General features: G+C 39.2%; 1 protein-coding gene across 6 annotated transcripts in view; it reads left to right on the forward strand.

Moving 5' to 3' along the window:
- The window catches only part of SNX25 (sorting nexin 25), a 93,979-nt gene that overhangs the window by 59,981 nt on the left and 10,212 nt on the right, over nt 1-23,786 (forward strand). For 2 of the 6 annotated variants that reach the window (XM_020802553.3, XM_073001384.2), the window contains 9 exons: nt 1,827-2,017; nt 5,891-6,022; nt 7,672-7,947; nt 10,490-10,645; nt 12,244-12,375; nt 14,165-14,305; nt 16,747-16,860; nt 22,097-22,261; nt 22,440-22,557. In XM_020802553.3, the coding sequence (XP_020658212.3) occupies nt 1,827-2,017; nt 5,891-6,022; nt 7,672-7,947; nt 10,490-10,645; nt 12,244-12,375; nt 14,165-14,305; nt 16,747-16,860; nt 22,097-22,261; nt 22,440-22,557 (1,425 nt within the window). The remainder of the gene's footprint in view (nt 1-1,826; nt 2,018-5,890; nt 6,023-7,671; nt 7,948-10,489; nt 10,646-12,243; nt 12,376-14,164; nt 14,306-16,746; nt 16,861-22,096; nt 22,262-22,439; nt 22,558-23,786) is intronic. The other 4 variants (XM_078393912.1, XM_073001385.2, XM_078393913.1 and 1 more) reach the window with 2 other exon arrangements.

A 23,786-nucleotide genomic window follows, 5' to 3' on the forward strand; every position in this document is an offset into this window, starting at 1 on the left:
CCCCGCCCTCCACCATTGTGCAGCAACCAGAAGATCACATGACCATATTTGAATAAATGTAGATTGTTGTACATGAAAGAAATAAAACATCCCCTGAAAATAAGCCCTAATGCATTTTTGGAGCAAAAATTAATATAAGACCCTGTCTTATTTTTGGGGAAACATGGTATATGAGTACCTAGCCACAATATCTAATACGTTATGGTTTGAATGACTGGATAAACACTGTGTCCTGATTTTGTACTGTCCTAGTGCTTGAGATTTCTGTGCCATGATGTACCACTTGTGTCGTAAAGTAGATTTTTTTTTAATTTACTGTATACCCAGTCCAACTTAGCAGATAGTGGTAATTTTATCAAAAGTATCATCCATTGTCTGAGCAGAGCTTGATATCTGAGGAATTAAAAGGAAACTGATTAATATTTCAGTGATGGTTCTATAATTAGAGTTTTGCATTCATTCATGTTTTATTAAGGAAGAAGAAGAACTGACTTGTATCTATTTGTTCTAATTTATTTTGGCCACACATTTATATTCTGTGACTGAGCTATTTGGAGAAAAGCCAAGGCTTTGAAATAGGAAATGTCTTGGCAATATAACCATGGTGTGTTCTGTTAATAATTTGGTGTGCTATCCTCATCAGCTTTGCAGATCAGTTTTGAGAATTGTGTAAGGTTCCCAAAAGGAAATAAACATATTCTCTTTTATTTTGAAAAGGGTGTATCACTTGTTGTTTTAACGCTTTGTCTGTGCAACTGTTTTGAATACAGTCTTGTCCCCCGGGTCTGTGAAAGGGCTTATCCGGATGACTACAGTTGTTGCATTTTATTGCTTTTTGCCTGTTACCCTATCTTGCAACTGTTAAAAATGAACTCAAAATTCAGATTGATAATTTCAGTTTGCAAATTTGGTAATTGTTTTGATGTTGTCACATGCCATGTTTAATCTTTGGGTTTTTTTGTTTGTTTGTTTGGTATAGTATGATTAAATTTGACTATGTTTATGAAAGCTATTTGTCTCCTCTTTGAAGACTGCTGTTGTCGAGAGCTTTTACTTGCCTAAGATTCTAGTAAGTGCCCTCAGCAGTTTTGAATGGTTGCTATGGAAACATGGTTGGCAATCAAAGCATTTTCTATTTGTAGAGGGCATTGGACAGTGTTTATTTCAGTGTTCCATATAGAAGGAGGTAATAACATATTGTCCCTTCTAAGCTCTCTCTTCATTTTCCCCTCAGATTTACAAGTGTGCAAACACACTTCATTTTAAAGAAATAAAGAAAAATGTCAATTGTGGAGAGATTAGTGATCATAGAAAGTGTATTAACCTTTCTTTCAGCATAAAAATTGCAGGAAACCTATATGGGTACAAATATGGTTGACTTGGTTTCATGATGCCTGCAACATATAAACTGTTTTGACAGATAAGTTGCCAGAATAAATACAAAGGTGACTAGCTTCAAAAACGTTAACTAGAGAGCCTTCATAATTCATATTGTTTCATCTATTTTTGTAGCTCTAAAGTTAAAGAAAAGAGACAAAACAAAAATACAAATTGTGTACATGGCTAACCAGTGATCTAGAACTATGACATCACGTCTCTTTTTTAGGTGGTCTGTTTTATTATCTTCTGTGTACATTTAGTGTTGTGAGGCATTTTAGAATTCAGCATAGTGTAGTAAGTGCAAACATTTCTTTAGAGGCTGGCACAGCTAAATAAAACCAGCCAGGCAAGCTAAATAAACTAAGACAGCAAAATAAATCATTCATTGTTTATTAACTTTTTTAAAAAATAAAGAAAGCTAAACCTTTAAAAACTGTTTGTCATAGAGAGTAAAGCTAAAGAAACAGCTGCAATGAAAGCTGACCATCTGAGGGCCCGAAACATGAAGAGGTATATAAATCAGCTAACAGTTGCCAAAAAACAGTGTGAAAAGAGAATCCGACTTCTTGGGGGTCCTGCTTATGACCAGTCAGAAGAAGGTATCTTTGAGGACAGTGATGGCCCTCAAAGTCAGAAGGTAAGTGTGTGTGTGCGTGCGTGCGTGCGTGCGTGCGTGCGTGCGTGCGTGCGTGCGTGCATGCGTGTGCAAATGAGTGAGAGCTCTTGCTGCAAATAATTTGGCAACCCTGCTTATGTCGTGCCCCTAAGAGTAATTTCTGATGCTGCATTGTGGCATTGCATGCCTTTTTCATGATGTTCAGCAGCTCTAGAAGTCTGTGGTCACATAAGTAGAAGCCGTGCTCCACCTTTATAACTAGCATTAAGCCCGTTTCCAATAGGTGTGGCATTGGCATAGACACAAGTTTTTATGGTAGGGAAATTAAAATTATTTTGTTCCCATTTGCCTTTGTTGCTTTAATTATTTTAGATGTTGCTATTTCTGCCTTGGAGGCTCATTGTATGAGTAAGTTGTTTAAAATTTATTTTGTTGAATTATTATGCAGCTTTTTATTTTAAGCAAAAGTGGGACAGAAATTTAGGATAAATTAGAGTGGCTTGTAGCTAGAAGTAGGCAAAGGAAAAATAGAGAGTTAATGTTCATCCTCATGTTTGAAGCTGCTTGGGTTTAGAAAGCTTAAAGGGATGCAGTAGCTATGGACAAGCTCTAAAATTAGATCTGCTCAACTGTATACTACTTGGTAGACATTCACGTGACAGGATTCTTGCACATGTCCTAGTATAGCGGTCTGCTTTTAGGTTAATGCAAGACATTGACAGTACTGAAACATCTAAGACCTTCTGTGAACATTCAACCTTGTTCAAGGACAATGTGCTCTCAAAGGCCTACTTAGCAGCGTAAGGTTTTTAAAAGGTTCACAGTGACCACGGCCGTTCCAAGTAACTATTTCTTTCTGAGTTCCATTGATATCAGTGAGCCTTGGTTTTGAGTGAATGCAGTTGAGATTACAGTACAATTATGTACTTTTTTTCTAGTGAGGAAAAAAAAGCCCTTTGTTATGATAATGATAGAACACCCAGGGTGATGTAGTAGGTAGTTACAGTGATGGACTAAAACCAGAGTTTTGAGTCCTGGGTTTGAATCCCTGTGTGGCCATCAAAATTCATTGGGAGAGAAGTAGCAATGTTAAAGCCATTCCTTACATTTCTCATGTTCTTTGAAAATCCTGTTAGGATTGTTAGAAGTCCATTCCAACTCGATGGCACAAAAGAGTAATTTTTTCTCTCTGTTGTGAATGAGATTGCGAGAAGACATTGGGAGATACATGCCTTTCAGGCAGTGAATTCATATAGGCCCAGGGATAGTCTCTGTTTCATTGGTTTGTAGTGAGATTTGCGTTTTGTTGTATGGGTGCATCTGTGGCATTAGTTACATGCCTTTGGCTTTGGCTATTTTCCTCTATGGATTTAGGAGCATCTAATTTAAATTAGAGTGACTGAACTATTTAAACAAGTGGATTAATGTATAGTAGTGAACTTAGTTTTATTTAAGCTGGTTTAGTAGGCAATAGTTTAGGGGGAAAAGAACCTTAATACTTCCTTCTGTATCAGGAGGAAGTTGTTGATAATTAGCAATCTTGTATGTACAGTGGTGCCCCACATGACGCTGATAATTCGTTATGTGAAAATCACTATGTAATGAAATCATCGTCTAGCGAAAGCAGTTTCCCCATTGAAACCCATTTAATGCGTTCCAATGGGGAAAATACCTCATCGTCCAGTGAAGATCGCCCATACGAAAGCCATTTTGCGAGCGCTGATTAGCTGTAAAAATGACTGTCCTGCAAAGCATGGGTCCGGAAAACACAGGGCAGCCATTTTCCAAAGCCGACAATCAGCTGTAGAAACCGTCGTCTTGCGAACAAACGGTCCACGAAGCATGGACCAAATCAACGTCCAGCGAAAATTGCCCATTGAAACCACTGTTTTGCGAATTGCTATAGCAGTCGCAAATCGTCATCGTTATACAGATTTGTCGTTTAGCGGGGTCATCGTCTAGCGAGGTACCACTATATAGGCCTAGTGTGAAAATCCAGTTCCAAAAAATAGAGTTCTGTTGTTAAAAATTTAAGAATAGTCTGGTTGTAGAGGAAAAGAGAAGAAAAGGAAGAGTGGCATATATGGGCATAATTGGCCTTCTCAGCCACACTAGACGCTGTTCCAAGTCCTCCATACAGAGCACATTACCATAGTCTCTCAAGACTGAAGGATGCCTACACTTTACATGAGCTGGAGTGCCAGGAATGAAGTTATAAAAGTTGTGAGAATGAAGTTATAAAAGTTGTGAGAGGTGAAACGAGAATTTGCAAAGTGACTGAAAGTCACAGCTCTGTTTTTTACACACACCTCCTGTCCTCGTGTTTTAGCTTCTGAAACTGAGACATTGCACAAACAACTCCATGGGTTTTCATTAGCTCTACAGGCTATAAACCGTTTTTAAGGATCTTTAGGCATCTCTAAATTACAGATTAAATGGGGTAGAGTGCATTTCATGAACACTCCCCTGCCCTTGAAATGTCCTCCCCTCTCTTTGATGATTTGGGCAATTGTGAAAGGAGTTGAAATTCTTGCACTGGGAGCATGCTGAGATGCATATTCAGGAGCAGCCGTCTCCTGCCCCCCCCCCCCCGTGCATTTATGCGGCTTCTCCTGCAGTGCCTATCCCTACACTCATTTTTCAATTATAAGGTTATGTTCCAGAAGGAGTTCTCCATAGCCTTAGAGAGTTACAGCACCATGGCTAGTTTTTAAATTCCATTTTTAAGGTGAGTTTTTATTTATGGTGATATCACCAAATAGATTTGGCTCTCTGGTTGCATGACAGTATAATTATTAGTAGAAGGAATAAGTATGCAAATGAAAAAAAGGTAGGGAAGCACTGCTCTACTGCCAGTAAGTTGCTTCTGAGTTCTTCCTCATAGCCTGCAAAAGAATAACGTGCATTGCTTTTATAGTACAGCAAGTGCCTATGAGTGCTCATATTACAGCGTAACAGTAGATTAGAATCTTTCTTGTCTGCATACTTGAATGAAAGGATAGATATACGTCCAGGAAATGTATAGCTGCTTAATGCTGTAGATACTGAACTCACTGGACCTAAGTGTAAGCATGGTTATAATTGCCCCGTGGCCAGCTTCCTCAAGGATGGCTTGAATACCCAAGAGCCAAATCAAAATCGGCAGTGGGAAGAAGTATGCCAAGGAAATGTTGTTGACTAGAAGGACGTTTGGTGCTGTTCTGAGCTTAATGTAGTAAATCATGCTGGATTAGGCCCAGTGAATCAGTGAGGATTTGCTGAGTTAGCTCCTCTGTAAGTTCTGATGATTTAAATGGGGCTGCTCTAATTGCAGTTTACTTTGGTGTAGTAAGTTGGTGTAGTAATTCTTAGCAGAACTTACAGAGGAATTGATTCATCATATCCCCACAGAATCAGTAGGCCTATTCTAGTGCAACTAAGCAAGATTTCAGCCTATGATCCCAAACAGAATAATGAAGATTATGGGAGTTACAGTCCAGTAACCCTCCTTCATATTACTGGACACTTTTACTGAAATTGGGACAAATAGCAAAAACAGCCTTCAGCACAGAACAAGGGAGCTACCTGCTACAATGCACATGAACTCATTCTTATGTGCCCTATTGGTTTTTGTGGACTACAGTTACCATCTCCAGAACCATGGAATCTTTTCAATATAAATCTTGAGATTGAGGGGGCTGACATATCTGTGGATTTTTAAAAAAGAAAACACACGTATATATCCAGAATGTGAATTGGGTCTGTGCTGATTTTTCTTCCTTAAGCTAGTTTGCCAAAAACAAACAAACAAAAAACTGTTTTCTAAGCTTATTAAATTTAACAAAGGTTGCAATTAGTGAATTAAATTATCAACATTGCAAATAGTAAATTATGTAATTTTAACACCTCCTCCAGATTCTTCAGTTTGAAGATATTTTGGCCAACCCATCCTACAGAGAGCACTTCAGAATGTATATGGAAAGAATGGACAAGAGGGTTCTGATCAGCTACTGGGAATCTGTGGAATACTTGAAGAATGCTAGCAAGGTACACATAGATAGAAATATGCCAAACCTTAGTTTTGGAAGTCTCTTGGGTTTTATGGCAGTGTCCTACTTATAAATCCATGCTGCATCAGAATAATTCATTGTTAAAATGCATTGCTTTTTTAAAATTGGTGTCACAGTTTGCATTAGCTTTAGTGTCAAATTTTCTAGATTTTTCATTAGATGAAACATTTGCTCTAGCATGATAATGTTGGCTCATATTTCAAATTGAATTTGCTCTTCTTTGAAATATGCAGAGCAAATGGGATATTGAAAATGCAAATGGTAACACTATGTAATCTGATTAAAGGTATTTTTTCCAGTGTTCATATAGGAAAGAAGTCATTTTAAGGTGAAGCCAGAGCAGTAGTTTTAATTCTGCATGGAAATAGTATTTGTTTCTGGCTGCAATTCAACACTAAACTACAAGAGAAGTCCCTAAGAGATATTTATGTTATCCTTAAACTTTGTCATGTGTTGCCTCTAGGATATCTTTTTTCCCATTCATCCTGCGGAGAGTGAATGAAATGCATCCACCTATTTAAAATGGTTTTGTTATGCAATTTGCTTCTGAAAAAATGCACAAATACATTTTCTAATGCAGGACATCGCTAGGAGGTTTGTTTTCTAGATGTATACCAGATCTTTGTCGTGGTCTCTGTGAATGCCCACTAATGGGTTAACTCTGCTCCTGCGCAGAGATCTCCGGAATATTCTAGAGTTTTATGCTAATCTAAGTAGGACCACCCCCTTCCCATCCATGAGGTCCGCCCGCCCTCCAGGCACCTCAGTTCTTTTTTACCGCAGCTGCATGAGGTCTCCTCTTAGAGCTGCTCCTCTTTCACCGTCACGATTCCTGTAAAAGAACAAAAAAAATAATATCTTAGGACATTTCTGTTCTCATCGTTAAAGTAAGAGACTGTATCTACCCCCCCTACCCCTACCCGTTTCCCCCTCGTTTTCTTTCCCTTCCCACCATTTATGGCAAAGAAGCCTCCCCCATTTCAGAAGTGCGTCAAGTGCTTCAATAAGATCTCTCTCTCTCTCAGATGGCCATAAATACTGCCTTTTCTGCCTCGGGGAAACTCATCAGACTTCCTCCTGCCAGTTGGTTCTGACTTGACACAGAACACACAAACATACCAAAGAGGAAAACAATGGGAAACATTTTTAATGCAGGGAGAGGTACACATTTTCTCCTCCTTGTTCTCCCTAGTTCAGGGAATCTGGGGCATTGTTGTCCAATAAGGAGTTTTGCCAAGCTCTGGTTTTTATAAAAAGTTTTTGAGGCAGGTTAAGCTGAGAGAAAATGGCTCATCCAAGGTCACTTAGTGAGCTTGAATAGCTGAATAAGGGTTGGGAACAAAAGATTCTTCAATTCAGCCTACTATCTATTGCATCGCATTGGCTGCATGCTTAACGGGTATTTAAAACGGAATGTCTTTCAGCGAACTCAGTTAAAATAGTTGTTCTGGGTTTTTCGGGCTCAGTTAAAATAATCAAACACATATTTATATGCATTGTTCTTTATTATATTGTCTTATACCCCGCCCTGAGTAGACCTGGTCTAGAGGGGCGGGGTATAAATCTAATTAAAGTAAAGTAAAGTAAAGTTTGTTTCTTGTGTGTTTTTGTGTATATGTTTCACAGGCTGAAATACCTCAACTTGTGAGTCAGATCTATCAGGATTTTTTTGTCGAAAGCAAATTAATTCCTGTAGAGAAACCACTCTATAAAGAAATACAGCAAAGTCTTGTGGGCAACAAAGGTATTGAAGTGTTTTACAAAATCCAGACTGATGTTTATGAAACACTGAAGGACAGGTACTACCCATCATTCATTGTCAGTGATTTATATGAGAGATTGATAAAGAAGGAAGAAGAGAGTGGTTCTGCCCAGATGGCATCTGATGACAAAGATGAAGTGGTGAGTTATGTCTTCTGGGTTGCTGGAATGTTATTTATTATTTATTTATTTATTCAGTTTATATACCATCCCATTAGTACAAGCACTTCAGTGTGTTCATGGAAGGAAATCTTACTACAGTGGTGCCTCGCTTAGCAATTGCCTCGTTTAACGATGTATTCGCTTAGCGATGAGGTTTTTGGAGCGATCTTGAACTCCGTTTAGTGATGTTTCCAATGGGGGAATTTCACATAGCAATGTTCAGGACCTTGCTTCGCTTAGCGATGACAGTTTAGGTCCCCCTGTTTTGCTTAGCGATGTTTTTGACAGCTCCGTTTTCGCTATTTTTAAAAGGTGTTAAATTGTTTAAAAAGGGTTTAGAGTGCTTAAAATCGTTAGTGCACTTAATAAACTCTTTGTTAACCAAATTTGGCTTCGTTCTGACTCTTTTTGAATTTTTGGTGATTTTTTCTCCCCCATTGAAATGCATTGAAAAGGTTTCGATGCATTCCAATGGGGGGAACCGCGTTTCGCTTACCAATGTTTTCTATGGCGATTTTCGCTTAAGGATGGCAATCCGTTCCCATTGGAACGGATTATCTGGTTTTCAATGCATCTCTATGAGAAAATGCGTTTTGCTTAGCGATGTCTTCCCATAGCGATGAATTTTTTGGAACCAATTAAAATCATTAAGCGAGGCACCACTGTATATTTGCTGGTTAAACATTTTTCATATCTTTTCCCTTGTAATGTTATAATTATTAAATTGAGTTTTGGGAATATGAGCTGAAATGCTGTTGCTTAGCATAGTACGTTGCAATTAGAGTAGCCTCATGGAATTAGTATGGGTTTGGTGAGTCAATTGTTGTGTAAGTTCCATTGATTCAATGGGCCTATTCTACTTGTGACTTGCTATGCTAAGAAACAGGATATCAGCCATTATGTGTCCCTTTCAAGAATCCCTTGTATGTGAATCCTGGTTTTGATCATTTAAAGGTACACATCTGTGTAAAAGGCTACAGTATTTAATATTATAGTGTGGTGCTGTGTAAAAGGCTACAGTATTTAATATTATAGTGTGGTGTAATGACAGACTAGGAGGAGACCTCAATTCAAATCCCTTCTTAGCCATGGTGACTCATTGAGGGGTGGCACTTGTGTAACTACTCCTTAAATGGTTGCATACCTTGAAAACCCTATTAGGATCCTCATCAGTGGGATGTGACTTAATAGCACATAAAACACACACCCGTAAACCACAAGTGCCCTCTGGATCTGAATTTCTAGCCAAACATTTTGTTTTTGATTTGGCCATCCATTCTGCCATCCCCACGCCCACTCCCCCTGAAGCATATAGAATCATGAAGTTGGAAGGAGCCATATGGCCATTGTGTCTAACCCCCTCCATACTCAGTGTATAGAGGTGCCCGTGCTCTTGTAATTGTTTTCATAGTTCCCTTGCCTCTATTTTTTAATGATACCAATGGCCTCTTAGACTTATTTATAGCTTGCAAAATGTGTGGCATATATGTTCAACCTGAACTTCTGTTGTGTTGGTTTAAAATAATTTCTTCGCCTTTCTGTAAGTGAACCTCTCACAAAGGTCATTTAGCCGCAGAGAAACTCACCCCAAGGACCTGTTTTAGTAGCTTCTCATTTGTTTGTGAATCTCAGTTCTGTAAACATATATGAATAAATCTTAAAACATTTTGGTTGTTATCCATCCGAATATATATTAATTGTGTTCTGCTCATTATACATTCTGTAACTTACTTGAACCTTTTGGAGGCAAAACTAGATGCTTCAGCATAACTTTTATGATGCCTTGGTTAAACTTTAGCTGACTATTGCCCAAATGTTCATGTTTAGCAGTGAAAATCAGTGAAAAACTTAATGGAAAAAAAGGGTGGAGCATGCAAATATTGGGGAAACATTTACTTTTGGGTTGGGGAATTATGTACACATTTTCTATGTCTATTATCCTATCATGTGCTCCAGTAGCTTTAATGCTACTGGAAAATTATTTCTTTTTATGTCGTGGCTATTTCTGAGCAGAAATATTTTTCCATTATTAATTAAAAAATTGCTCAGTAGTTATATGACTACTAGAATAAAAACACCTTATTCAAACAAGTATAAATTGCACTGGCAGTGAGCAAACTTTAGAGAACAAATCTTTTACAATACCCTGGCTGAGTAGCATGTGTTCTAGAGATACAGAATACTTTCTGAAAACTCCTTCAGAAAACCTTGCTTGGATTTCTTTATTTCTTGTAATTTTTTTTTTGTCCTTTCTCCAAAGAGCTTAAGCATCTCTTTTACCATATTCTGGCTTCTGTGCATCATATGATGATGTAAGTTTGGCTTTGAGATAGTAACTGGCCAAAGATCAGGCTCTTGCGCTTCTAGGGTAAAACCAACCCTCTCAACCCAGTCTGACACTTCTAATCGCTATAGAATGCTTACTCTTGCTGTATGTAGTGTAGAACAAGCAAGCAATTCTGTAGTACAGTTACAGTTTTTATTTATATGTAGTGCTTAATAACTAATACATATTTCTTAGAACCAAGTTTGTGAAGAAGTCATTGATGAAGGAAGCTCGGGTATTAATGAACAGGCCAGTTATGCGGTAAATAAGCTACGCCAATTAAATGACAAACTTGAATATAAGAAACAAACTCTGAGTTCTCTCTGCAGTTCACCAAAACCTGACAAAAAGGTGGGTGACTTTCTTATTCGTATATGTGAGAAGATTGAATTTAAAGTAGTAGTTGGTGCAGCTGAGCTGGAGAGAGGTTTCATTCCTGAATGAACTGGAAGTTGTCTATTCTTCCCATTGGCCATTGATTGTGTATGAGTAGTTTTGTAGAATTGTGTAATTTACTTGTACGTAGACGACTCAAACCTTGGAAGGAACATTATTGTATTGAAAAAATAGAGGACCATTGTTATTGCTTTTCACCTTTTGATGAAAACAGGGCAGACAGAGGACTTCCTCCTAATGAGTAATGTTCACCTATTGTTGGAAGAACATAGCTTTTGGAAGTTAGGGGTTCCTTTTTTAGTTTATTTAAAATATTTAGTGCATTTAAAATATAAAGGTGAAAAACAGGTTAATAATATATAATGTTGCTCACTATCTGTGTTTAACCAGTAACACTTTTTACTTATATAAATTAGCAGCTAACGAAGAGCACATTGGATTTTGAAGTAACAATTCCAAGCTGTTTGAGTCTGAACCTGGCCATTGGTATCTCTGGTCCAATATAAGTTCTGACTTCCAGGTATTTTTCAAGTCAGAGATTTTTCCCAGTGGTAAACTCCTTTAATTGAAGTGCCAGAGATTGAGCCTGGAATGTCCTTCATGCAAAATTTATGTACTATTGAAATGTGGTCCCTTTTCTCAGCTGGAAACGTATGGAATAGGTTTTTGGATTTTCTAGACTGCTAAATCAGAGCATTACAGACGGTGGGCCTTGTCGTGTGGCACCGTGCTCACCTGCATTCTTGTCTGCTTCTTTTGTTCTGTGATTTTGGCTGACTTTGAAAACAAGGGACAAAATAGTACCAGGGCCTAGATGAGCTGTCCCTATATTTTCACACACACTATCAAAAGCATTTTTGCTTTGTATGATATGGAGTCATGAATAATCCTGGCTCAGGTAGTTCTATAATCTTTGTGATGCACATGTTTGAAGATACAGTATGTGGTATCTTCGTTACAGCTATACAGGTAGAAGATGAAACATTCTGTGTGCACCCATTAAAATACGTTCTAATTGGGCCTTCTCTTTGATTTACAAAATCTCTAATGTGATAATGTTGGAGCTCTTTTGCATCAGGTTGTAGGGCAAGTTTTGTATCTGCTGTCGTTATTTCTGGCTGTCCAGCCATATTTTCTCCTTCCAAAATGCCTAATCGAATTGTTGAACAATTGCCAGATCTAAAAAAGTTTAAAGTACCCTTCTATGATATTTTTGCGGTGATCCTCTCAGCCTTTTCTTCATAGGCTTGCAGCAAATCATCATTAATCATTGTATTTCGTGCCCTAACTTAGTTTTTATTTCCAAACTATACGTGACATTTTAAGCAACGCAGCGGTCACGCCAAGGCAAGTCTTCTAGATGTGGAAAGTTCTGAAAGCTTATGCTAAACCTCTTGAACACTCCCCACAGGTTAATTCTTTTTTGTCTTCATTGTGCATATTTTTATATATTTTTCTTCAGTATATGTACCACAGTGATCGGCTTCAGTAGTTACATAGAATTTTTATGAATATGAAAACCCATTATAATAATTGTAATTATCTCTTGCCAGATTGTTTCTAAACTGAGGGATGAAATCACTTTGATGGAGAGAGAACATAGTGACCTTCAGTTACATATTGAAAGAACAGACTGGTGGTGTGAGAATTTTGGCATGTGGAAAGCCTTTATAAATACTAGTGAGGTATGTTTTTCTCTTATCCTGTCTCATATTTTTTTAAAAAATCATGGCACTTAACCTTCCACCAAAGATTTCCATGAGCCTATTTTTCTGGTGCGCAAAAATTTAAAACCACCTTTTCCAGCACATGCTAAAATATACTTGACATTTTTTCATTGTTGTACAAAGTAATACCTGTCCTCCTGTATCATGTGAACCCAATCATTCTGATTTAATTAGTAAGGATGTGCATGAACTGGCTTGGACCCTAGCTCATTTGGAAGCAGTTGTAATCCCAGCTTTATGTGTAACAGGAAGCTGGTGGAACCTTCATGGCTCTTTGTCTGCTTGTGCAATGCAGGACTAGAAGGGCTGCATGCAGGTACCCATGAATATCTTAACTGATTAAGGACAGGATCCAACACTGGGTTTACACTCGGAGAACATCATAATTTAGCAGAAATGAGAGTCGGATTGCTCCATATCCTATGTTCTAGTCCTTCATATATTTGAAGATAGCTGTCATATCACGTCTCAGTTTTCCCCAGGCTAAACAAACACAGTTCCCTAAACCATTCCTCACAGGGTCGATTTCCAGACTCTTTGACATCTGGATTGCCTCTCTGGATATTTTGCGACTTGTCAGTATCCCTCTAAAATGGTGGTGCCCACCACAGAATCATAAAATAATAGAACTGGAAGTGGCTTGTAAGTTATATTTTATTAAAGATTGTGAAAAGAGCAAAAGTTTCAAAGGGTTTCAAAAAGACATCAAAAGTATTCTGGAGCAAGCAGTCAGTAAGAATCTAAAGCAGGAGCAATGCAGAGCAAACGCACAAGAAAATAAGAATGTTAACTAAACTACTTAATATACTCACACAGCAACTGAGCATAGTATCTCCTAAGAGATAGCTAAGCTGATGAAAGTAACTTCTGGATGTCTTTTTATACATTATTCATCATGTTCTGTCTAGACCTTTAAGTCTTAGCCTAAAGATAAATCACAGACAATAGTTTCATTCCTTTGTGGGCAAAAAATACCCCCCCCCCTTTTTCTCAGTCAACCATTCCCAGACACTGAAAAAAGCCTGTATTTTCCAGAAAAATTACTTAATCCATGTTCTCTCAGTTGTTGTTTTGAGACCAGTGCACAAGCCTATCAATATCTTTCTTGTTTCTGACTTCCATGGTATTAGCTATTCCACTCAATGTTGTGTCAACCGCAAATTTGAAAAGCATTCCCTTCACTCCCTCATCCAGGTCATTCATAAAAATGTTGAAGAGCACTGGGACCAGGACTGAGCCTTGTGGTACTCCACTTATTACCTCCTCCCAGTTTGAGAAAGAACAATTGATAAGTACTCTCTGAGTACAATTCTGTAACTAGCTGATGTTACAGAACTGAAGTTTGGAAAGCTAGGCAGAACATGCCGGAACTATGGTTCCAGGAAGAACTCGGTGGGATGCTGTCAGCTCCAGCCGTAGCATAAGCATGTGGTTGGCATCATTGCAGCCTGAAGAGTGGAAGAATCTGTGCTTCTCTTTTAAATTTGTCACATATTTTATGCCATGTTTAGTGTGAAGTGTTATCTACCTCAAGCCTAATAGGATCAGAGATCAAATCCATGAGTTTTCTATCTTCAGACAGTACTTTGAATCTTTGGATATATGAAGGATAAATGTTCTTACTAAATTTATCCATGTGCTGCAGTGAGAAACACTGTTGTGCTTCTTGCATAAAATAGATGTACATTTAATTTATTTTTGCACAAAATCTGTAAAGGTAACATTCAGCAATCCTCCCATTGGCTAGGTCATAGAAGAAGCTGGTGAACAAGTGCCCTGTTACTCTGTCATGGTGAGTTTACAAGAGATCGGTGGTGCTGGAGCTAAGGAATGGACAGTCCTCCGAAAGCTCAGCGAGTTTCAAAGCCTACATCGGAAACTCTGCGAGGTATAGAGAAACTGTGGGAAAGCTCTTCCTCAGCATTAATATTATGCATTAATGTACGTGCATGGCCAGATCATTTCATCCAGGGATGAGGTTGTGCTTTCCTCTGTATAATAATGCAGGAGGCAAAAGTATATGTTGTCTGACACATACATGTATTTGGAAATGGCTGAGGAATTACATACAGAAGATAAACATTTTGTAGATAGGCCTCTTCTACTTGGAAATGTGCAAGATTTTTATAAACACACTTCAGCTTGAAATGTATTGGAGTTTCTGTGGACTAGGAAAGGTTACTACAGGAGCCACATCTTCCTCTTGGATGGTTAGCTTTTCACCACTAGGGCATTGACTTGTTTTCTTATGTATAGAAAGGACATGACTTTTCTTAGTCAACTTCCAAGTTCTGGTCCTGTGTCTGTTTTAATTTCTGGCCTCATTGTTCCCAAGGGCCATGGATAGTTTTTGGGAAGCCCACTGAGTAATTTGCATGCACAATAAAGTGACTAGATGTGTTAAAGTTCAATGTGGACATTACCAAAATGGATTGCAGAATGGGATAAACTGGACTGGGACTCCTTTGTGATGGAGAGAACCGTGAAGAGAAAGTTTAATTCTTCTTCTGCACTCTTCCCTAACTGAAATGTTCTCTGTCATTCTATCTCACCGCACTGCAAGCTGGTCTTAGCTGTGGATGGCCATTGTGTGTGCCATAGGGGAAGTGGAGCATGAGAAGATGAGGAATTGCAAAATTATGCTTCTTGCCCTATGAGATGGTGGTGTTTTTTGTGGCATTGATCTCGACAAAAGAAGCAAAGAACAAGAATGATTTTTTTTTTTGCATGTGTAAAACTAAGCACATTTGTGGACATGAAGCCCCAAACAAACAACTTTTTAATGCTAATAACACATTTTTTTAAAAATGATGATGGCTGCTGCTTTGTTTATGTAGTTTAAAGATTACAAGCATTTGAGGGTAGGGGGTTGGCTTTTTAATAATCAGCCATTCCATTTGTGCTTGGAGTTTATGTGTGTGCATGTGAACGGGCACACTTTTTTCTTAAAAGGAAAGAAAGCTAGTTTTGTACAAGAAAAAAAACTATGCAAGTTATTTACTTAAAACATGTATATTCTGCATTATATCCTAAAAGGATACCCAGTGTTCTGTAGTGAATAGAGTGATAGACTAGTACTCAGGAGACCTCGGTTTGAATCCCTGCTCATCCGTGAAAACTGACTAAATACAGTATCTCACGTACCTTGAAAGCCCTATTACACTTGCTATAAGTTGGTACTAGAGTTAATGACCTTTCTTCTGTTGCTGTTTGTACTTTTTTAATTTGTGGAAGATGATACTGGAAAGTGAAATATAGTGGGCACTGGCACTGATGGACCGAGCCCAAAAGAGCTGCCATTGTTGCATTTAGTCTGGGTCACACATATACATGTTTGTAGCTGAGTCAGCACAGGGGCATTGTCTGGTGTGGCTTTCAGCACAGGGACAAAGTGGGCCAAATGACACTGTCTTGGCCAGAGTCCCACAGAAAGACAACTACAGAACAAATATACTGAAACTGTTCATAGGCTATGGTCACTGAGAAATTCAGAGATTTACAGTAGGGGTTCTATTATATTGACCAGCTCCTGTGGACTGAAATATCCATAAATAAAATGGTAGAGAAATAGAAAACAATTGCTTTTAAATGTTGATGCTAATATTACCAGGGTAACCTCCCATTCTGAACTGGTGAGATCTTATTTCAACACACTTCTCCCCAAAATTATATCTCTCAGCTTAAATCAATGTCTCTTTTGTATTTCTCTGGTTGTTGCTGGGTGGTGCTTTTGTTCAGCCATGCTCCCTTATTGATATATCTACCTTCTCGTCTCTATCTACTGATCCTTATTAACATATTTTTTAGAAAAACCTGGAATTTTTCATTCTGATTGTGTTTTTGCAACCCGAAGTGCTAGGTACATATTCCTACTACAGAGTGCCTCAGGGGTTTCTCTGATTTAACTCTTGTTTTGTTTACTGTAATGTACATTGATCCTCAGCATTGTACAAGTGAAACCTTATGCTATGGAAAAATTTATCCTATGGTCTTATACCTAAAGAGATGTTTTAGGCCAGCTAGCTCTGTTCTGCTTGCTTTATTTAACTTTGTTTAGTAACTTGATCCTCTTGTAACCTATTGTACCCTGCATTTTGGCAAGGTGGGCATACCATTGAGCCTTAGGCAGGCATTGGCTCATTTCTAGAGCCATTGCTGTACTTGTAAATACCTATTCTGAGTAGCTGTTAGTAGAATTCCTCTGTAGAATGAGGTAGACATAAAAAGGCACTTTTTCTGTCTTCCTTTCTTGACTCATTGCTTTGTTGCATTCAAGCATGTAAATTAAAATAGAGAAATAATGAGCACTTGTTTTTCCCCTGTAACTAGTGCTTTCCATCATTAAAGAAAGCTCAGTTGCCTTCACTCAGCAAACTGCCCTTTAAATCTATAGACCAGAAATTCATGGAGAAGTCCAGGAACCAGTTAAATAGCTTTTTACAGGTAAGAGATCAAAGAGTTACTTGAACTTATCAATCTGTCCTTCTTTTAAAATGGGAGTGCTTGCAAATGGGTTTCATTTTTCTGGATTTTAGATTCAGCTGTTCTTTCTGGTCTCTTTGTGCCTTTTCACATATTAGGTCTTTATTCAGAGAATGTTAGGGTTAATGGCCCTGCTAGGAGGGGGGGGGGTGCAAATGTAGAAACATGTCCACAGGAGCTGCCTGAGCAAGTATTAGCTCTTTCAGTGGGAGAATGAATTCTATGAACAGACAGATGGAGTGGCCATGGGGAGCCCCCTCAGCCTGGTTATAGCAAACTTCTACATGGAGCATTTCGAAAAACTGGTCCTGGCTTTGGCACCCTTCACACCCACCATCTGGTTCCAATATGTGTATGACACCTTCTCTATTTGGAACCACGGTGAGGAAAAATTGGAAGAATTTCTAAACCATCTCAACAGCATCCACCCAAATATACAATTCACCATGGAAAAAGAAATAGAGGGCCAACTCCTGTTCTTAGATTTATTTATTTATTTATTCAACTTATATGCCACCCACTTTACCCAAAGGTCTGTGTGGGAAAAAGGATGTAAGAGCTGGAAAAGGGTCTCTGTCATGGTCGTACGCAAAACTGACCTATTGGGACACAAGGTCTACAGAAAACCCACCCACACAGACCAGTACCTACACAAAAACTCCAACCACCACCCACAGCAAAAAAGAAGCATAATCAAAACACTGGTAGACCGTGCAAATCGGAACTGTAAAGCTCACTTTCTCAGCACCAAACTCAACCATCTCAATTGGGCCCTACAGGCAAATGTCTAATCCGAAAATGAAATCACAAGAGCCATCAGACCAAGAAAACAACACCAAACTGAAGAAGAAAAACAGCCACCCACAAATAAAGTATTTCTGCCATACATCAATGGGGTCACGGACCGCATGGGGAAAACCTTTGAAAAAACACAACCTACAAACAGTATTCAAGCCAACCACAAGAATACAACAAATGTTACAGTCAGCAAAGGACAGAAGGGACCCCCTCACCACTGCAGGAGTATATCGGATACCTTGCAGTTGTGGCCAGGTATATATTGGAACCACAAAATGAAGCATCCACACCAGAATCAAAGAACATGAGAGACATTGCAGACTAAAACAACCAGGGAAAAAAACAACCAGAAAAATCAGCAGTAGCTGAACATGCCCTAAAACAAGCTGAACATGAAATTCTATTTCAATATACTGAAATACTGGACAACACCAGCAATCATTACGTTAGACTGCACAGGGAAGCCATTGAAATCCACACACATCAGCAGAACTTCAACAAAAAAGAAGAAAGTTTGAAACTCAATAAAACTTGGCTCTCAGTAGTGAAAAATACAGTGTGCAAAAGGTCAACGAATTCTACCCAGCCACAAGGACCAGTGATCACTACTCACAAAAGACCAGCTAACGACACCAATCAATCACAATGACAGATAATCTCTTCTCCTTATCACAACAATACACCCACAACAAAAACACCATAATCACTCATCTCCTGAAAAGGACACAAGCTGATCTCACAGCCATAAATACTCTACTCCCAAACAAACTGCAGAAGACGTCAAGAAGAGGTGGCAAGAATACACAGAGGAATTATATCAGAAAGATGTGGATATCCCGTACAACCCAGACAATGTAGTTGCTGACCTTGAGCCAGACATCCTGGAGAGCGAAGTCAAGTGGGCCTTAGAAAGCCTGGCTAACAACAAGGCCAGTGGAGGTGATGGCATTCCAGTTGAACTATTTAAAATCTTGAAAGATGATGCTGTTAAAGTGCTACATTCAATATGCCAGCAAGTTTGGAAAACTCAACAGTGGCCAGAGGATTGGAAAAGATCAGTCTACATCCCAATCCCAAAGAAAGGCAGTGCCAAAGAATGCTCCAACTACCGTACAATTGCACTCATTTCGCACGCTAGCAAGGTTATGCTCAAAATCCTCCAAGGTAGGCTTCAGCAGTATGTGGACCGAGAACTCCCAGAAGTACAAGCTGGATTCCGAAGAGGCAGAGGAACTCGAGACCAAATTGCTAACTTGCGCTGGATTATGGAGAAAGCCAGAGAGTTCCAGAAAAATATCTACTTCTGCTTCATTGACTATGCGAAAGCCTTTGACTGTGTGGACCACAGCAAACTATGGCAAGTTCTTAAAGAAATGGGAGTGCCTGACCACTTTATCTGTCTCCTGAGAAACCTATATGTGGGACAGGAAGCAACAGTTAGAACTGGTCATGGAACAACTGAGTGGTTCAAAATTGGGAAAGGAGTACGGCAAGGCTGTATATTGTCCCCCAGCTTATTTAACTTATATGCAGAATACATCATGCGGAAGGCTGGACTGGAAGAAACCCAAGCCGGAATTAAGATTGCCGGAAGAAATATCAACAACCTCCGATATGCAGATGATACCACTCTGATGGCAGAAAGTGAGGAGGAATTAAAGAACCTTGTAATGAGAGTGAAAGAGGAGAGTGCAAAAAACGGTCTGAAACTCAACATCAAAAAAACTAAGATCATGGCCACTGGTCCCATCACCTCCTGGGAAATAGAAGGGGAAGATATGGAGGCAGTGTCAAATTTTATCTTCCTGGGCTCCATGATCACTGCAGATGGAGACAGCAGCCCTGAAATTAAAAGGCGCCTTCTTCTTGGGAGGAAAGCGATGACAAATCTGGACAGCATCTTGAAAAGCAGAGACATCACCTTGCCAACAAAAGTCCGAATAGTCAAAGCTATGGTTTTTCCTGTCGTGATGTATGGAAGTGAGAGCTGGACCATAAAGAAAGCAGACCGCCGAAGAATTGATGCCTTTGAATTGTGGTGCTGGAGGAGGCTCTTGAGAATCCCCTGGACTGCAAGGAGAACAAACCTATCAGTTCTAAAGGAAATCAACCCTGAGTGCTCACTGGAAGGACAGATCCTGAAGCTGAGGCTCCAGTACTTTGGCCATCTAATGAGAAGAAAAGACTCCCTGGAAAAGACCCGGATGTTGGGAAAGTGTGATGGCAAGAGGAGAAGGGGACGACCGAGGATGAGATGGCTGGACAGTGTCTGCGAAGCAACCAACATGAACCTGACACAACTCCGGGAGGCAGTAGAAGACAGGAGGGCCTGGCGTGCTCTGGTCCATGGGGTCACGAAGAGTCGGACACGACTAAACGACTAAACACACACACACACACAAACAAACTGCACCAGAGCACAGAATGCTACTCCTGTCCTCTGAAGATGCCGGCCACAGAGACTGGCGAAACATTAGGAAGAACAACCTTCAGAACACGACCAAAGAGCCCGAAAAGCCCACAACAACCATTAGATCCTGACCGTGAAAGCCTTCGCGAATATATTAGCTCTATCTTTGGAATTAGACAGTTCCTTATTTTGCCTGTCTAGTTCCTGAGATATGGGCACAAGAGAGGTAAGTTGCTGATGAGAAAAGGATGTAAGAGCTGGAAAAATGTATTCCCTTGAATGTGGTCTTTAGTTTCAACTCTCTCTGAAAGTAACAATGTTATGTGTGCCTGTTAATTTTGATTGAAAGTACAGCTGACTTATTTTGATTTTTTTTTCAAAGACTGCAGCTCTGATACTGTGTTAAAAAGTGTTTGTCAGCATATAAAAAGATGGCAAGCTGTCTTGTTGATACATTGAACAAATACACTTGTGTATGGGAAACAGAATAAGCGATGATAACAAAGAGGATTTAACTGTGCGTCATGTGGCATACAATAGTATGTGTTTAGAGCTCTTACACTGGATGTGGTTGTTGGTAGAAGATAGTGGAGGCTATTTTACTGTTTGGTGCATTCTCTTAGTCAACTTAGATTATCTCAGAAATGGGCGTTCCACCAGTTGATTCTTCAGTGCTTTAGTGCCACTGGAAAAAAAATTCTGCCATTTTAATTACATCTTGATAAAACTGCCATCTGTGATCCAGCTTCATTAATTATCACATCTTCTTTTTCCAAGCCCAAGAAATACTATTGCAGATTTTGCATAGGCTGAGTAGTTAAATGAAATTCCAAAACTAAAGTTAAAAAAAAATCAAAGAGTTCCACTCTTACGTGTTCAGAGCAAAAAGGTAGCATTCAGCTAGCCTGCAGGGGAGAGCTTTCCATGTCTGGTTTTGGCATATGTGAAATGTTGGGCTCTGTTTCATGTGAAGAATAATTGGCAAGAACATGATGGATTTGGATCCTGTTTAGTGTAAGTTTAATGTCTACAACAAACACAGAGTGTATTTATTTTTACCTCACAGCAACTCATTTCTTGAAGAGTAGTCCCCCATTCCTGTGTATATAATGTTATACCTAAACTTGCTTAGTTTGCTGTTTTTAAAACAAGTGTCTTAAACCCTAAAGCATGGGCACGTGTTGTCTGAGAATAGTCTTACACCTGGGTCATTGCATAGATTTGTGTAACTTGGCCATGAATCTGGCATCCCTTCTCCAGTGACTTTTGTACTTTTCCACCTTTATGCATTTTTTCACTGCTGTTTTTGACAGCCCTTTATAAAAATATCCTCGAAGATTAGTTGTGTATTTCTGTTGCTTCTGTCAAATTATGTCCCCCAAAGCCAGCTTTGACCTTTGATAAACATTGCATAGCTCCCAAATATTTATATTGAAAAATGAAGGGACTGTAGGGGTTTTTTAATGGTGTGGTAGAAGTTGCCATATTTGGTGACCTACTAGTTGTGTTAATATATAGAGAGGACATGCAACTTGGGCAAATCCACATGCTCCACCTAAGGAAGACAATAAAGTTGATGTACAGCCATTGGAAAAAGTTCAAGCAAGCACTGACTGTGCTGGTGGCAGTACTTACAGGGCTCCTTAGCAACCACTCAGACCCTAGGTAGGCAAGACCACTTATTAACAGGCAATTTGTGTTAATAAGTGTAAACATAGTGCCTCCTTCATGCTGTTCTGTATGCTAGCTTTAATTAATTCTCTTGACAGGAATGTGCTTAGGAGCTGCTGAAAGCTTGGGATTCCAGAAATCACCACTGACACTGTTAGTGCTTTCAGACCAGCAGACACTGGCAATGCTAATTAACATTTCTTCCTTTATACCTTGTGGAGCCTTCCTCAGATGTTTGTTACCTCAGGCTTTTTTTAAAAAAGAATATCTGCAATTGCTGTGTCTTGAAATAGTCCTGTTTTTTTTCTTTTTCCTCAGAAATTGCTTTCTGATGAAAGGCTCTGTCAGAGTGAAGCACTTTATGCCTTTTTAAGCCCTTCCCCTGAACACTTGAAGGCTATTGATGTACAGGGGAAGAAATCTTCTTTTTCACTCTCTTCTTTTTTGGAGAGACTTCCTGGTGATTTCTTCTCTCATCAAGAGGTAAGTGTTCAGGAAACACATTTTGGGGTTGGTTAAAAAGACCTGTCCAAAATAATTAGAGAGCATCTATATGGCATCTTAGAGGAATCATTTGCCTAATTTAATCAGATGCTCTTTGATTAATTTGATTGTAATAATTTATTCAATCAAAATTTCCATCCTGCATGTTTTTGTCCAGGAGGATGCTGGAGACGAGGATGATCTGTCTGACTATGGGGATGATGTGGATGGGAAACGGGATGCCCTAGCTGAGCCTTGCTTCATGCTGATAGGAGAGATTTTTGAGCTGCGAGGAAGTAAGCAGTAAACTTGTTCATTTGTGCAAAATTTCCAGAAGATACTATATTCCCATATGAAGTGCTTCTTACTTCTGAGCTTTAATACAGTGGTGCCCCACAAGACGATGTTAATCTGTTCCATTGAAATTGCTGTCTTGTGAAAACATTGTCTTGCGAAAAGCGTTTCCCCATTGGAATGCATTGAAATCCATTTAATGCGTTCCAATGGGGAAAATTATTGTCGTTTTGCGAAAATCGCCCATAGGGAAGCCATTTTGCGAAGTGCCAATCAGCTGTTAGAATCACTGTCTTGCGAAGCATCGGTCCCGAAAACACCCATTTTGCAAGTTGCGGACCTATCTGTGAAAATCGTCATCTTGCGAAGCATCGGTCCTGGAAAAAAAAAGTCTTGCGAAGCACGGACCGAAACTTCGTCCAGTGAAAATGGCCCATAGGAAAGACTGTTTTGCGAAGCGCTATAGCAATCCCAAAAAGTCATCGTCATGCGGATTCGTTGTTTTGCGAGGTCATCGTCTGGCGGGGCATCACTGTATGGAATGTGAATTGCTGTCTAAGACCTACTGTCTGCATTAGTGGTTCCCACTCTTAGGCCCCCAGATGTTCTTGGACTAAAACTCTTAGAAACCTTCACCACCAGCTGTGCTGACCAGGATTTCTGGGAGTTGTGATTCAAGAACATCTGAGGAGTCAAGGTTGAAAACCACTGGTTTACATGATAAACCAAATGGTGATTTATTTGCATGTAGCATTAGAATGTCAGTGAAAAGTAATGTTGGTAGGTGTGCATGGAATTTTTGCACAGGTGAGTGCTTTACCTTTCAGATGTAATTCATGCCTTAAGAGTACATGTCAATCCCACATGTGGCTTTTAGCATGAGTGCTGAGGACTGTCTTAACCTCTCCACAGCATGCCAGTATTCTTTAACCACAGACTAACTGGAGAAGAAGGCTGAAAGTGGTACTGAGTATTTTAGCCCTTCTCCATCCACATCTCATAATAGTTATTGGGGGAACGTTAAGAATTGTTTCAGTAGATGTGGACATTTTTATAAATATTAAGACAAAAGAATGCTCCTTTAAATGAATAACTCTTAATAGAAAATACTGTACCTGTAGTGTGAGAGATTTAAACTATATGTGTGCAAATGAAACACTGAGAATAATTGTTCTCTCCAGAAGTCAGTTCTTAAAATTTCTTACCTCCCACATGCAAGGGATAAAATAAG

The sequence above is a fragment of the Pogona vitticeps genome, chromosome 5, assembly GCF_051106095.1.
Source record: "Pogona vitticeps strain Pit_001003342236 chromosome 5, PviZW2.1, whole genome shotgun sequence".
NCBI lineage: Eukaryota > Metazoa > Chordata > Lepidosauria > Squamata > Agamidae > Pogona > Pogona vitticeps.